Here is a 17,176-nt window from a genome sequence, read left to right as displayed (position 1 = left end):
AGGATAGGGTTCATAGATAAAAATCAAATCTTGTCCAAAAAATATTCCTGTTACAACATGGTAGATGCCTGTTGTCTCCTCAGGATCAGACATAAATAATAAGTGAACCAAGTACAATTTTTGCATGACTGTAATGTAATTTTAAGGAGTAGATCAAGACTTTCCTATCATCTGCTTCTTGTATTATCCATATGAATATATCCTTTGTAATGCTTAGGGTGTGCCATGTATATTTCAGAGTGAATACAAGTGATTTTTTTCTTTAAAAATATTTTGACTAAATTAGGAATATTGTAGAATGGGAGATTTCAAAGCAGACTAAGGAATTTTTCCTTACTACCTCAGCAATTTAATCAACATTCTGTTATAAAGGTCTACTTCCCCAAATAATAAAGTATTTAGACCTGGCATTTATTTATTCATTTATATTTATACTTAAAAAGATTTGGCCTGTGGAATCACAGTACTTTATTTCTGAAGTTATGTGTTGCTCATTGCCTATGAAACATTTGTTTTTCACATTTCAATAAGATTTGTTTCCCACTGTAATTTATGGTAAGATAAGATTGCTCTCAATTATTAAGCAAACATTTAAATTTGAAGTATGGATCTTAAAATATCAGAAAGTCTGTTGGTGAAAGGAAATAAATTTATGAAACATTTCCAACCCATCCCTTCCTCAGCAATCACTTGTACTTTCGAATTTAGACACATGATGTCACCCTTGCTTACAAAACCTGTTCAGGAAAACCTAAGGAGATCTGCACCCAGACGTGAAAAGCAAATCGGTTGATGGAAAGACCCAGAGAGAAAAATCCAGACATCATCAAAGAGAACATATTGGGATGCAGCCTTCTAATTGTGACCAAACAAATTCAAGAGCAGTTTTCATTAACCCAAGGATGGATTCCTAACATTCTGGACCCCTGCAGTTTTGGCTTTATTCAACTTGATGGAGAGAAGGCAGCTGCTGCAGCTGGTTCTGATCCATACAGTCTGGTTGGTGGGGAGTGGCCAGCTCCATTATTCTGTGCCAGAGGAATCTCAGCATGGTACTTTTGTGGGTCGTATTGCCCAGGATTTGGGGCTGGAGTTGGATGAACTGGTGCCTCGGATGTTCCGGATGATTTCCAAAGACCCAGGGGATTATTTTGAGGTAAATATGAAGAATGGGATATTGTTTGTGAATTCCCGAATAGATAGGGAGGAGATGTGTGCCCAGAATCCCATCTGTATTATTCATCTAGAGATGATTGTGGAGAAACCTCTGAGAGTTTTCCATGCAGAGATTGAGATCAGAGACATAAATGATAATGTTCCTATTTTTCCAGCTAATGAACAACAATTGTTTATTGTAGAATCTAGGCTGCCGGGTTCCTATTTCCCACTAGAGGGAGCTTCAGATGCAGATATTGGTTCCAATGGTCTCCTCACCTATATCCTTAGTCCAAATGATTATTTTCAGTTGCATGAAGAAAAGCATGGTGCTCTCAGAAAATCTTTAGCACTCGTGCTGCAGAATTCCCTGGATCGTGAAAAATCACCTGCTCACCATTTGCTTCTCACTGCCACTGATGGGGGACAACCTCAACTAAGTGGCACAGTACAGCTGGAGATAACAGTACTCGATGCAAATGATAATGTACCAATGTTTAACCAGTCTGTATATGAGCTGAGTGTGCTTGAAAATGTCACAGAAGGAACACCAATCCTTACAGTAACTGCGTATGATTTGGATGAAGGAACTAATAAAGAGATACTGTATTCATTTAGCAATATGATGCCTTCCCATTTAAGAGACATTTTTGCTATAGATTCAAACACAGGAGAAATTAAAATGAAAGGAGAGATAGACTTTGAAGACATTAACCAATTTGAGTTACAGATTGAAGCTGCTGATCTGGGCTCATATTCTCTGGTTGGTCACTGCAAGGTTCTGATCCAAGTTGTGGATGTGAATGACAACACTCCGCAACTGTCTGTGACATCCCTGTCTGTCCCTGTGCTGGAGGACTCCCCACTGGGGACTGTGGTGGCTCTGATGAGTGTCTCAGACAGGGATACAGGCATCAATGCCCAGGTAAGATGCTCCCTATGGCCTCTTGGGCTCCCTTTTAAGCTGGTGTCCACCTTCAGGAATTATTATTCCCTGGTGCTGGCTGAGACCTTGGATCGAGAGCGTGTGGCAGACTACAGGCTAATTGTGACAGTTCAAGACCAAGGAGTCCCCTCGTTGTCATCTTCCAACAGCCTTGTGGTACCTGTTGGAGATATAAATGACAATATACCTACATTCACACAGCCTTCCTACACAGTCTTTGTGAAAGAGAACAACCCACCAGGTGCCCATATCTTCACAGTGTCTGCCTTTGACCCAGATGTGGCTGAGAACAGCCTAATCAGCTACTGGCTGGATGAGAAACTTTGGCCATTGTCAAGCTACATCTCAGTGCACTCAGAGAGTGGGAAGCTCTATGCTTTGCAGCCTTTGGACTATGAGGAGCTGAAGTTGCTGGAGTTCCAAGTGAGTGCCAAGGATGCTGGGGTCCCTTCTTTGTGTGGCAATGTTACTGTTCAAGTCTTTGTGGTGGATGAAAATGACAATGCGCCTGCAGTCTCTAGAGAAGAAGAAGCTCCAATCTTGTTGGTGACCCCTGTGACTGCTGGGCACATGGTGCACAAAATCCATGCCGTGGATGCTGATTCTGGATACAATGCATGGTTGCGCTATGAACTCCATGAAGGAAGTGGTAGAACCTGGCGAGTGGGACTTTACAGTGGTGAGATTAGTACCACACATATCCTGGAAGAAGCAGAAGGTATAGACAGCAGCACAACTCTTTTGGTGATTGTGAAGGACCATGGGAAGCCTGTGATGTCAGCCACAGTCACACTGAGTTTCTCTTTCATACCAAGCACCCAGGCTGTACAGGCTGATGCACATCTTCTCAGGATGGGAAACAACCCCAAACCTCTGGCAGATACTACAAACATCTACCTGATCATTGCTATCTGCTCAGTGTCCAGCTTGTTTCTTCTAGCAATCGTTACGTATGTGGCCCTGCGATGCCAGTCTCAGTTCAAGGATGATGTAGTATATGGACCTGGCACAGCCACACTAGTGTGTGCCAGTGAAGTAGGCAGTTGGTCATATTCACAACGCCATAGCCGCAACCTAGGATGTGTGGCTGGGGAATCTGGAATCAAGAATGACCTCATGGTTTTCAGTCCCAATATTCCTGTCTTTGCTGTGAATGCAGGGGCAGGCAATGCACAGGAGGTCATTCCATATTCTTCTGGAGAGGTGAGTCATTTGGAATCCTTAAGGTCCTTGTAATTAACAGTAGTGCATTCCTTTCTGATTTGAATTTGTTGAATTGAGAGATGTGTGTCCATGTGTGGGGTTCTCCAGTTGCACACTGGTAAATTTGATAGCTCTGAATACTTCATGTTATTTTTTTTTCTTCATTTATTGAATCACATTGAATCAAAGTACTTACTTGGGAAGGGGAAATCCTAGAATTTGCAATCCTCATTTATCTCTTTGGAAATTACGCAGTGCTAGAGGTACCTCAGTGAGTATTTGCTGTGGACAAAAGTGAGAGGTGAATTGCAGCCTACAAGGGCCAATGTAGTTAACACATATATTAGAGTTTGATGCATGCTGTCACTACTCAACATCACAAATGGGGCTTTTGTTATTGAGGCTTATTACTTTTTGCATTCCATCAATTATATCTTTAAAATACAGTGCGCCCGCGTTATACATGGATGTGCCTTATGTGGCTTCCAGCATATGCTGGAAGCCACAATGGAAAATCCCCTGGTGCGCCCCGGAAGAAGTAATGGGGTGCACGCCACAGGAATGAGCCCCATTACTTCCAGTGGGGCTCAAACATATGCATTTTTCCCTTATGCGGGGTGTGTTTGTGTGTCCGGAACGGATCCCTGTGTAAGGGAAGGGCACACTGTATCCTTGATATTTAAGTAGTTCAAGTTAGTCATATGCAATAAGAGAAACACGAAACCAATTGTGATGATGGGTTTATTTATTTATTTGTCTAGTACGTTTCTCACTGAAATCTTTATTGTCCACTTTCTCTTCCTCCTCCAATATGTGGGTATTCTTTGTTTTTTGGTAAAAGATATATCGTAGGCATCATAAGCTAGAAACTGTAAGAAAGTTGATTTTCAATAATATTGGATAACATCAAGATTCTTCTTTTGGTCATTCAAACCAAACGTTAGAAATGTTTGGATGACATGCCAGGCCAGCTCCAGATATTTATCCAGTTCAATATATCAAACTGAAAATAACTTCTTTTTCTCAAAAAGGCCTCTTATCGTATTTCAATAATAAAGAATGCCATATCACTTTCAGCACTGACAGATTATGCAAGAAATGAATACTACTGTCTGAATTAAAGACTCCTGTGCTGAGTCTTTTGACTTGTGGACCTTGTTTTCAGATGTATGGAAGTACAATTGAATCCTCAAAAAACCAGCATAAATCTGTGAATTAAAATATGCTATCCTTTTGGCCATGTAGAAGTCTGCATATGTAAATGGCACCTAGTTGAATTTCATTCTTTGTACTTTAATCTCACATTTTAATTCAATCAATCAAACCTTTATTACAGTCAACAGACCTCCAGGCAATAAAATAAAAAATTAAAAGCAAAGCAAAACAACTACAACCAGTTTGTCATAGCAATGTCACATTAAGCCTAAATATGCAAAATCTGTACAATTAAAAACAACAACATTCAGTTAAGAGCATATCCGGCCCTTATTGTGCAAAACAGATACTGTACGCTATAAAAATGAACTAGGTCAAAAGGGGATGCTTACTGTTAATTACTAATACCAGTTATTTATTCTTGCTGTAGTAATTATAGCCCTTCGTGTCTTGATTGATGCAAAACAAAATTTTGCCACCTCTTCTGTAACCTTTTTATCAGTGTCCTTCAATAGATCACATTTTAATTACTATTAGAAGCATTGGTAGTTTTACAATACACATGGTATTGGGTTGTTTGGTTACTTTCCCATGATATAGGGTTGTTTGGTTACTTTTCTGATATTCTTTCTGTTCTTCTTTGAGAATAAAATGACCTTTATCTTCTTCTTGCACAATCCTCTGGAATTCATAGTCTGTGTCAGCCTACCATTGACTCTGCTCTCTGTTTACAGCACATTGCACACATTGATTTTATGAGTAAATTATTCTGGCTCAGGAGAGTGAGTTAAAACCAGAAGGCATTTTACTGTTTTCAGCTTTCTTTTGTCTATATTGAAACTTAGGGAAGGGGTCACTCAGATGTCATTTTTTAAGCAGAAGAATGCGAATAACCTCACTACACATTCTGGATTTGTTATTCATACCATGGAACCGCATCTCTGCACATCCCTGTGAGTCTGGTTTCTCACATGTACGAGCACTTGAATAAATGTGAAGTTGCCAATGCAAATTATTTGAAATGTGTTCAAGGCATGCAGAGTTTAATCCAGGTCTATTTGGATTGGTTATTCATACTGCCGACGATGCAAATGTTTTTTAAAAACTCAGAAAACCTCCTGATATCGATTACCTCTGCCTAAGTGGTTTTTTGACAGCCCCCCCCCCCAACTTAATCAAGTGCATTTGAGATGTACATGAACAACAAAGATTCAACCCAGATTCATCCTGAATTATTTTCACCATATAAATAACCCCTAAGAAAAGGAAATTGTTACAAAGATAACAGCAAAGCCTTATACTGAATGCGATTTTCACTACTGCTGTTGACAATATACTTTTCTCAGGGAAAAGTCATTGTTTATAAGGTATGATTAAATATTAAAACTTAAGGCCCATGAATTAGCATTTCTAGATAGAAACATGTTGATCATAATTTATTATCAACAATCAGTGTGGATGGTGCTGATACTGGCATGACCTGCTTTTTCAAAGCACAATCTGCATCTATAGATCAAGGATTCTAATAATCTTATTTAGATTATCAAATGGTTCTTATTAAACAGTTGAGAAATGGAGTCCCTTACTGTTAATGCAAATAATTCAGAGACCTACTAATAGTTCCTGATCTACTTTCTATCCACCCCTGATTTTTATGGCACAATCCATGGACGTGATTTATTACTTTGCATAAAAAGTAAAGGGTCGTGATTTATTACTTTGCATAAGAGAAAAGGATCTGCAGACTAAAATTCAACACAGAGGTAACCATCTGAAACATCATCTACCAATTGTTCCTGATCTACTTTCTGCCCACTCCTGATTTTTGTGGTGCCATCCATGGACATGGTATATTGCTTTGAATAAGAGGGCAAGTTTCTGCCCAAGGAGCTGCAAACAAAAATTCAACACAGAAGAAACTTCATTTGAAGGGACACTGAGTGCAAGACAAAGTCAGTACTAGTGTTTGGTGGGTTTTTTTGGCTATGTGGCCATGTTCTAGAAGAGTTTATTCCTGATGTTTCGCCAGGATCTGTGGCTGGCATCTTCAGAGAATATGTGGAAAAGTCAAGAATATTTGGAAAAGATGCTTCATCTACCCTCTTCCTCTTGGGCCTCAAGGCTGCTCATTACTAGGATGTGGCTTGGCTACTTTAATTCTGGACTTGATAGATTGATTTTGTTTAAGGTTTCTCTTATTAAAGACCAACAAGGAACACCACCTCACCTCAGACAATTAAAACTTAGGCTTTTTTACCTTTACTGGTAGGATGTGGCTTGGCTATCTTGCTTGAATAACATGGAGTTCTTTGCTGTACAAGTACATTTTGCCATGTATTCTCTTCAAGCCAACTCCTGATGTGATAGTAATCTTCAGCTTAGTCCTTTCTAAAAACAGTGAAGAAAAAATTAAAATGGGCATCTCTAAAATGGGTATTAAAATCCTAGCAATGTATAATAAAATTCTAGCAATGTCTGTGAACATTGCTGTCTCTAAAAACTCTTGATCCAGTTTCAATCTAATTTTGAATGATTGCTTTTGTATGTACTACTTTTGGCCCATGGATTAGATTCCTAGCATTTTAAAAAGACAATATTAACACTATATATTTCCATATTTCCATATATATAAATTATCTTTTCATGGAACATTAAAATAGAACAGACTGCATATGAATTGTAGAATTCAGATAATAACTGGCTAAGAAATGATATTTTTTTTAAAAAAGGAAAGGAACTGTTTGTGCTGTTTATTGTCACAAGATGTCGCTGCCCACTGAAAATCAAAATGCTCTTTTGATACAAGGATCAAAGCCCCTCCCAACTCTACAGCAGGAACAGACACTGAGAGACGACAGGATGGATAAAGCAGCATCACAATGAGCTTTTTCTCAGCTTTGAATGACAACATTAGAGTGTGGATTTAATTTTTAAAAACAGGAGTAAAACCTACCATAGCTATGACTGTTTTGTTCCAGTGCTGGCTGGCAAGAAGGCAGCTGCTGCAGCTTTTTTTTCTTACCTTGTCTTGGGAAGGAGGAAATGGTCAGCTCCATTATTCTGTGCCGGAGGAATCCCAGCATGGCACCTTTGTGGGCCGCATTGCTCAGGACCTGGGCCTGGAAGTGGATGAGCTGGTGCCTCGGATGTTCCGGATGGAGTCCCAAAGCCATGGGGACTATTTAGAGGTAAATGTCCAGAATGGGATTTTGTTTGTTAATTCCAGGATAGACAGGGAGGAGCTGTGTGTCAAGAACTCTTTGTGTGTCATTCACTTGGAGGTGATTATAGACAAACCTCTGAGGGTCTTCCATGTAGAGGTGGAGATCAAGGACATAAATGACAATGCTCCTATATTCCCTCAAAAGGAACAAAATGTTTTTATTTCTGAAATGAGAATGCCAGGATCATTTTTCCCATTGGAGGGAGCGTCTGATGCAGATATTGGTCCAAATTCTCAGCTTACCTATACATTGAGTGCCAGTGAATACTTCACTCTAGAAGTGGAGAAGAAACATGATGAAAGCCAGTCATTAGGACTGCTTTTAAAAGCCCCTCTAGACAGAGAAGTCAGGGCAATGCACCGTCTGTTGCTTGTGGCCACAGATGCAGGGAAACCAGAGCTCAGTGGCACAGTGCAACTGCTGGTTTCTGTGCTTGATGAAAATGATAATGCACCTGCCTTTAATCAATCAGTGTATAAAGTCCAGATGGCAGAGGATGTTCTAAGTGGGGCATTAGTGATGACATTAAATGCCACAGATTTGGATGAGGGAAGCAATAAAGATGTTACCTATTCATTTCAGAACCGCGTGCCTCTTAAGCTAAAAAATACTTTTACCTTAAATTCCATTAATGGGGAAATCAGAACAAAGGAAAAACTGGATTTTGAGGAAAATCGTCAGTATGAAATTCAGGTACAAGCTAGTGACAAGGGGAGCAACCCAATGACAGGATATTGCAGTATTGTGATTGAAGTTCTTGATGTCAATGACAATGCTCCTGAGATGTCATTAAAGTCTCTGTCAGTACCAGTGCCAGAAGACTCCCTGCCTGGGACAGTGGTGGCCCTGATCAGTGTCTCAGATCGGGACTCTGGGGCCAATGGGCAAATAAGCTGCTCTTTGCACCCCCCTGGACTCCCCTTCAAGTTAGTGTCTACATTTAAGAATTACTATTCTCTGGTAGTGGCACAGTCCCTGGATCGGGAGCAGGTGGCAGAATACAAACTTGTTATAACAGCGCAAGACCATGGGACACCATCCCTGTCAGCCACCAGCAGCTTGGAAGTACCCATTGGAGATATCAATGACAATACACCAACGTTTGCACAAGCCTCTTACACAGTTTTTGTGAAGGAGAACAACCCACCTGGTGCCCATATCTTCACTGTGTCTGCCTCAGACCCAGATGTGGCTGAGAACGCCTTGATTACCTACTGGATAGATGAGAAGCTCTGGCCCCTCTCCAGCTACATTTCAGTGCATTCAGAGAGTGGGAAACTCTATGCTCTGCAGCCCTTGGACTATGAGGAGCTGAAGCTTTTGGAATTCCAAGTGAGTGCTAAGGATGCAGGGCTGCCCTCCTTATGTCGCAATGTGACAGTGCAAGTCTTTGTGGTGGATGAGAATGACAATGCACCTGCGGTGTCTGTGCCACAGGAGGCCCCTCTCCTGCTGGTGGTCCCTGTGATGGCTGGGCATGTGGTAGGCAAGATCCGTGCCCTGGATGCTGATTCAGGCTACAACGCATGGCTACGCTATGAAATGCATGAAGGTGTCAATGGTCCTTGGCGAGTGGGGCTGTACAGCGGTGAGGTCAGTACCACACGTATGCTTGATGAGGGAGAAATTATTGGCAGCAGCCAAAATCTGTTAGTGCTGGTGAAAGATCACGGCAAGCCAATGTTGTCTGCCACTGCTACAGTGAGTGTGTCACTGATGGCAAGCACCCAGCTCATGCAGGCTGATTCCCACCTTTCTAGAATGGGAGGGAGCTCAAAGCCCTTGGTGGACAACGTGAACATCTACCTCATCATAGCTATCTGCACAGTGTCTAGCTTGTTTCTACTTGCAATCATAATTTACATTGCCCTACGATGCCAGTCCCAGGCAAAGGAGGCCGTGGTGTATGGTCCTGGAACAGCCACACTGGTATGTGCCAGTGAAGTTGGTAGCTGGTCCTATTCAAATCGTCACAGCCACATCCTGGCAGGTGTGAGTAGTGAAGCTGGCATCAAGAGTGACCTCATGGTTTTCAGTCCCAACATTCCTCCTCCTCCAGGCAGTGAAAACCAGGAACAAATACTTTGTGATTCATCCATACAGGTGAGTCATAAATTTTCAAGACCATTTTATCATAGGTAATTTTTATCATGGTACTCTTCAATTTTCTTACCACTGAGAATGATGGCTCTGGTTATAGAAGGGGTAAAGACTTTCCACTGTTAATATTCAGACCATTTTATTTTTAAAATACTAAGGGTAGCTCACAGATATAAAAAGGTAAACACATAAAAATTACAAAAAAACCCCAAAAACCAAATACCAGCCGCCAATATAAAATGACTGACAGACAATTATAAAGGACAGGCTAAAACCAGGTAGGTCACATATTGGAAGGCCTGGGCAAATAATATTTGACTGGCACCAGAAAGACACCAGATTCAGCATGAGAAGAGCTCCCTGGATAGGATGTCCTCCAGGCAATATGCCACATTTGAAAATGTGTTCACCTCTGAAGGCAAAAGGAGAGGAGGGAAGGTCTGTCATAAAGATCTTAACTGTAAACATATGGTTTACACTTATCATATTCAGGGGAACTGGTCATGCAGCAAAATACAACAAAATCCAAAATCAACAAAGCAGCAGTACTTTTATTGTGCCAACTTCAATGCATAAAATACATGATGGAATGCTTTGGAGTTGGCCTAATAAAGGTATCTTTGCTTTGTGGATTTTGAGTTCACTGTTATCATTATAAAACTGAATCTGCAATAAGTACTTGAAGCCATTATTTTTTGTACAGTGGGCCGTTCCCTTATGCAGGGGATCTGTTCTGGACCCCCCCCCCAACATAAGGGGAATTCCATATATGCTCAAGCTCCGTTAAAAATAATGGGGCTTGTATCTGCGGCGCACACCATTACCCCTTCTGGAGTGTGCCGAGGCTTCTAATAATAATAATAATAATTATTATTATTATTATTATTATTATTATTATTTGTATACCGCCCTATGGGAAACCAATCCGGGCAGTTGACAACAGTAAAATATAAAATACAACAATTAAAAACACTTTATCCCTCCCCCCCTTAAGACAGTATTAAACAGTATAACATATTAAAAACACAATATCAAGCATAAAAACAACAATTAAAAACTAAAACCCCTGATATCCCTCTGTTGATCCTCAACCATCACTAAGATGGGGCCACGGGAGGAATGAGGGAATCAGGGAACCTGGGCCGGGATGGTTAATCTGGAAAGGCCTGCCGGAAGAGATCCGTCTTGACAGCTTTTTTAAAGCTGTCTAATGATGTCAATTGACGGATCTCATCTGGCAGGACGTTCCAGAGTTTGGGGGCGACAGCAGAGAATGCCCTCTGGGAGGTCGCCGCAAGCCTAGATTTTAGAGGCTGCAGTAAGTTCTTCCCAGAGGACCGGAGAGCGCGGGGAGGATTGTATGGGAGGAGGCGGTCCCTGAGATAGCTTGGACCCAAGCCATTTAGGGCTTTAAAGGTGATAACCAACACCTTGTACTGGGCCTGGAAGCTGATAGGCAGCCAGTGGAGGGACCTCAAAACCGGAGTAATGTGGTCCCTCCTAGATGTTCCTGAGACAAGCCTGGCTGCCATGTTTTGAACCAGCTGTAATTTCTGAATCAAGCACAGGGGTAGCCCCATGTAGAGCGCATTACAGAAGTCAAGGCGTGAGGTTACCAGCGCGTGCACAACCGTCTCGAGATCCCTTACTTCCAGAAAAGGGCGCAGCTGGCGTATCAGCTGAAGCTGATAACAGACACTCCTGACCGTCGCATTTACCTGATTTGTCATCAGGAGCGACGAGTCAAGGAGCACCCCCAGACTGTGAACACAGTCACTAGAGGAGAGTGTGACCCCATCCAGGGCTGGAGGTTGCAACCCAATTCTTGGTTTCGGGGCCACTACCGTGAGCACCTCCGTCTTGTCTGGATTCAGTTTCAATCTGTTTTTCCTCATCCAGCCCATTACCGCCTGAAGACATTCATTGAGAGAAGAGATGCCATCAGAATTCGAGGCCGACGAACGAGACACGGAGAAATAGATCTGGGTGTCATCAGCGTACTGATAACACCCAGCACCATGACTCCGTATTATCTCACCCAGCGGCTTCATATAGATGTTAAATAACATCGGGGACAAAATAGCCCCCTGAGGAACCCCACAAGTGAGGTACCTCTTACTGGAGCTACAGTCCCCGAGTAGCACCCTCTGAGACCTGCCTGAGAGGAAGGACCGGAACCACTGCAAAGCAGTGCCCCTGATTCTTCCAGCGTGGCTTTCAGTGTATGCTGAAAGCCGCATATATCGTGGCCACATATGATGCGGGCGCTTCTGTATATATTTTGTATTGTAGCTATTTTGTCTTATATAGCTTCCCCATGTAGATTATATGGGTAGCCACGAACTCATAATAACTACCTGCAATAATTTAACTTGCCAATTTGCTCACGTTGTTGACTTGAGGATCTGCAGGGTGGAAACCAACATCCGAAGAGCTCTTCCACATGCCTGAGATGCTTACACCATTGGGAAGTATAGTAACCAGGAAAATTATGAATGAATAGTTGCTTATACATGGACATCCTCTCTATAGATGACTACAGCGTTTCATGATGCTTTTCTGATGCTGTATTCAATGTTGGGGTGGGGCTAGCGGTCAATGTGTGAGAAATGCGTAATGCTATTATCCATATAAAAACCAAAATTCATAACTTTTTTAAAATCGTACTGATGCTGATCAAATGGTTTTTATTAAAGCTAGTTCCTCATTTGATATTAGACAATGTATTTTAACTTCAAAACGAAAATAAGAAGCACTTCCAGCTATTTTGATTTTATTTGATGCTCAGAAAGCTTTTGATAGACTAGAATGGCCATTTTATTGATAGAATTTCAGAAGAATCTGACAATGGAGAAATATTTAAATAATTCTGTGGCATAATATTAGAATTTCCAGAGATATAATAATGATTTTGATAAATATAAATTATTTAGAGCATATTTTTGTCCAAGGAGGCACCTGTCAGGAGTATCTGTTTTCTCCTGTACTCATAGGTTTAGGTTAGGATATGCTGTTAATAATTCATACAGTACTAAACAGCCATAAAATTATATTTTTATGTAGATAATGTACTCTGAAAGACTGACCCTATAAATCAGAATACATTAAAGCATATAATATTATGCTATAATAATGTAAGATTGTAAGCCTGAGGGCAGGGAACCGCCTAATTAAAAGATTGTATGTACAGCGCTGTGTAAATTTACAGCGCTTTATAAATAAAGGTTCATAATAATAATAATAATAATAATAATAATAATAATAATATAATATCAGGATATAAAGTTACTGTGAATGAAGCATAAGCAGTAAACACATCTTTAGAACAATATACCTGAACTAAATGCAGTTTCTCTGTAAATATAATCTATGGCGGGATACAGACCGCCATATAGTACGTCTTCTATACGTACTAGGGTTAGGAAGGGGCGGTGCTTCCGCACCCCCCTAACCCTAGTACGTATAGAATACGTACAACATGGCAGCGCCCCTTCCACATGGGGGCCGCCATGTTTACGTATCGGACGCTGAGCGTCCGTACGTGTCGCGGCGCCTATGACGTCGCGAGTCCGCGCCAGGCGCCTCACGACGTCATAAAGGCGCCGCAAAAAGAAGCTCCGAAATGGAGCTTCTTTTTTGCTCCGCGCGGGAGCCGTGCGGTTTGGCTGCTGCGGCTCCCTCACGGAGCAAATGGCGCCGGCGGGAGACCGCCGCAAAGCAGCGGTCTGTATCCCGCCAATGTGAATTCCAGTATGGTGTGAGGGTCTCATGGCTCACACTAGGTTAGTTCAGTAATAACTCGGTCTAAACACTTCTGCCCCCAGTTCCAGGAAATGTCTTATTTGAGAGTGAGTAGAAATATGAATTCAACCTAGCAGCCCAGACTCACAGTTTCTCCTTTTTCACTCTTTGTGTGGTACTTGCATAATAATGTCATGCTGTACCAAGTGGGGAAACAGATGAGAGAAATGTCTTTTCAACCCTTCCTCCCACTGCTTCCCATAGATTGCTACTGCTACCAGTGGAGCATCATCTTCATAAATGATGCAGGAGGAAAGGGAAGGAGGTTGGTGATTGGTGAAGGGAAAAGGAAAAGGGAACTGGGCAAAAAGGAAGCAGAGGAGGATTCTCCTCTGGCTTGAATTAAAATCTGAGTAAGATAATATTTCAGGATTTCTGATTCTTGCCTGGTACTTAATGCAAGCATTTTGGGCTCCTGAGGGTTGTACATCAAGCTTTGAAAAACGAGATCAGTATAAAAACCATGAGATATGGGAACCATTTAATAGAAACTAGAATATATTGGTCATACTATTTTTATTTTATATTTTTTGGAATCTATATTATCTATTTAATCATAGCAGCTCATTTAAGATTGTTTTCATTGTGGTAACAAAAGGAATTTCAGTCTGGTTAAAGATTATTAGGACGTTTTAATGGATCTGTGCCATGTGTAGTTACAATCGTAGACAGATATGTTTTCTTTTATGCCTTTAAAAAAAGAAAAACAATGCATAGAGACTGTAATTCTGAGTGGAGGATTAACAGGTGAGAGAGTAAGTGCTTAACCATTTCAGCATTGGCTATTTTCCAACTCAGTATTATCCCACAGAGAGAAATACATGGGTGATCATAGCTTTTGCCACCCATGTAGAATAACAAACAGCTGGGAAGGAATTCTGAGTGAAAGAAATGACACAAGGAGAATGCATTATGTGTCCATCTCTGCTGATCCTCTGTTCAAAATTGCCATTTTTATTATCCCCCATAAAACAGCTGTAAAGGCAGTGATCAGGGAAAAACACACACATTAGTGTTGGTAATTCTGGGTTGCCGCCATCAAGAACCACAGTTAATGCAGTAGACTGGCTCTTCAAATTCACAGTTTTTAAAAATGAAGTCTCTTCACCAAAAATGGTGAAGTTTTGTTCACCATTTGGAAGAAGGTTGGGAACAGTATGAACACATTGTATAAGAGTGCATAAATCTCAACATTCATTGCCCCTGATAGATCTTTGCTACTCTGGAGAATTCAGTGGCTTCATCCAGATGATTTGAAAACCCCAGTTTACACTGGAGCAGGATGTCAGTTGTTGCTGTTGTTAGAATAATAATAAATATAATAAGTATAATAATAATTACTTACTATTACTTATCATTACATATTATTACTTATTATGTTGAAGTTATGATAATAAATCCCTCTCAATGCAAACGTCAGGCTCCACTCAGAAGCCTGAAAATATAGAATATTTCCAGTTCTTTTTGTTTTGATGATTCAGCTTATTCATGGCTTTTCTATCTCTTCCATTCTTTCATCTAGACCAGGTTTCCCTCCCTTTCTACCTTCTGTCTTTTCTGTTCCCCCTGATCACATGTCAATGAAACATTTGAGAAACTCAATTTCACAAATTTCCACAGAGCTTTTTAAATTATTATTTAAGTGTTACTGTTATTATGCTTTAGCAATATATACTAATAAATCATTAGGGTAATTTTGTTTTAATGCTAACATACTTCTTTGCCTTGTTTGTTATGTATTCAATCTGTATCCTAGAAACTATACCTATGTTTACTTGGCAGCAACCATCCTTACTAGTTCCAAATGTTAGAAGCACACAAACAAGTACTGATCCTTTTCATTTTGTAATGCACAGCGTTAAAAACAAACCCACCTTAGGAGGGAGAATATAAAGTTTTTGGTAGTGCCAGGAGTTCACTGGACATAAACCGAAACAAGCAAAACATCATCTGGATATCAGAAATAAAATAGGCTTGCATAGGAACAAAACCAGATTTGTTAGCCATCTAGAGATAGCCATAGATCACGATTGTAGACAAGCAGGAGGACAAAATGGGGTGACTGAGAAATAAGAGGAAGGTACCAGCAAAGTCTGCTCTAAGATTTACAGAAGTACACACAATCTGAATAAACAACAAAGAAACCTGCAGGAGGTTACAGCTCAGTGAGTGACTGACACCCTCCAGATAAGAGATGAGAATACATTGCAGCATAGTCTACCTATTCTAAGGAAACAGCCCATGACCATATATTGATAAATTCTATCAAATTCAAGAATAGGCTTGCAGCATTTCATATTTTGCATTGGACATGGAGGATATGTCTTACTATCTTGAATGTCCTCATTAGACAAATGCCATTTTTTTGGTCTACTAAAAATTAAGGTTCAGATTCAATTAAGAGGCCTAATGGAATATGGGAAGCAAAAGTTCCTAAAACTTAAGATATATGAGTAGATTGTCTGCCTCTGCCTCCCCTTTCCTCCAAAGATCAATAGAAGAAAAAATAGTTGGACAATTTAGAGCTTAGTGAAGGAAAAGCTGGTAACAGCAGAGACACAATAGACCTATCATTAACTGTGGTCAAAGCATTTGTACCTCTGATAATAAATATTGTGCACTTTCTTTTACATTTAAACACTTGTCAAGTGCAGTCAACACAATAATGAACAGCTCTGTTTATCTGTGAATGAAGAGTTATGAAATGAGTGCATTTAGGTTTGACAGAGGGATAAATAGACAGTTGACATCAACAAGTGGTTTTCCTGTGTCTAAGGACATGCATGTTTACAATCCAAATATAAATTTCTATATTGTTGAAATTTTCAAGCGCTCTGAAATAAAGTAATACACAGTGACAGTACATCACATTATATATATATATATATATATATATATATGCATGCGCCTCCTGGACATGCATTGATCCACTGATCATTTTCTTTGTACCTGGTATAAGCAAAAATGCAGTATCTGAAAAAAGCAGTAATTTCTTCGATGCAGTTTCTATCGTGTACTAATGTCACTTCCCCAGCTACCAACAGACTGAAGGAAACTCAGGACATAGCATGAGACCTGGGCAATCAAACTGCTACAAAGTTAGAGTGCCATTAATGGTCCTGGCAAATACTTAATCCCCAAACAGATCTATATATTTATACTTCCATTGCAGACTTCTTCCGAGATGCTCAGGATGGCTCATGTGTTCTCAGCTTTCTAAAAAAAACAACAACTGGGTAATCAGAAAAAAATGTTGTTAAGAAAATGAGTGGGTTAAAATTTTGTTTGACAACCATAAAAACTGATTTCCTGGAAGTAAATTAAGGCAAACATTCAAACAGCAAGAAAAAGGTGGAAACATGGTACTGTCTGCACTTCACATGCTCAATCACATGGTGGAGCAATTGCCTAAATAATCTTGGAAACTTCAAAATACAGCTCTCCCCCTTTAAAGAAACGTACTTTGGTGAAAACGTCAGCAGATACCTCGCTGCAGTTACATGATCCATAGAGATTACTATCAGAGATGCTACTCCCTGGTGTTCTAGACTATCCACATTAGCTACACTTCAATCAAATATTTTAGAAGAAT

The 17,176-nt window shown here is 40.4% G+C and overlaps 1 protein-coding gene across 3 annotated transcripts in view; it reads left to right on the top strand.

The window, feature by feature from the left end:
- Positions 1-17,176, top strand: part of LOC149316771 (protocadherin alpha-C2-like) — a 227,031-nt gene that overhangs the window by 36,772 nt on the left and 173,083 nt on the right. The window contains exon 1 of one of the 3 annotated variants that reach the window (XM_089516246.1): positions 757-3,304. The exons of the other annotated variants lie outside the window; for them this stretch is intronic. Within the exon in view, the coding sequence (XP_089372372.1) occupies positions 953-3,304 (2,352 nt within the window). The 5' untranslated portion in view covers positions 757-952. Of the gene's footprint in view, positions 1-756; positions 3,305-17,176 lie in introns of those variants that run through there. 3 annotated transcript variants of the gene reach the window in all.

Source organism: Sceloporus occidentalis, unplaced genomic scaffold (genome assembly GCF_023333645.1).
Source record: "Sceloporus occidentalis isolate IW3139 unplaced genomic scaffold, rSceOcc1.0.p SCAF_3, whole genome shotgun sequence".
NCBI classification, from domain to species: domain Eukaryota; kingdom Metazoa; phylum Chordata; class Lepidosauria; order Squamata; family Phrynosomatidae; genus Sceloporus; species Sceloporus occidentalis.
Note: the sequence above shows the minus strand (reverse complement) of the source record. Positions and strands in the feature narration are given on the sequence as shown.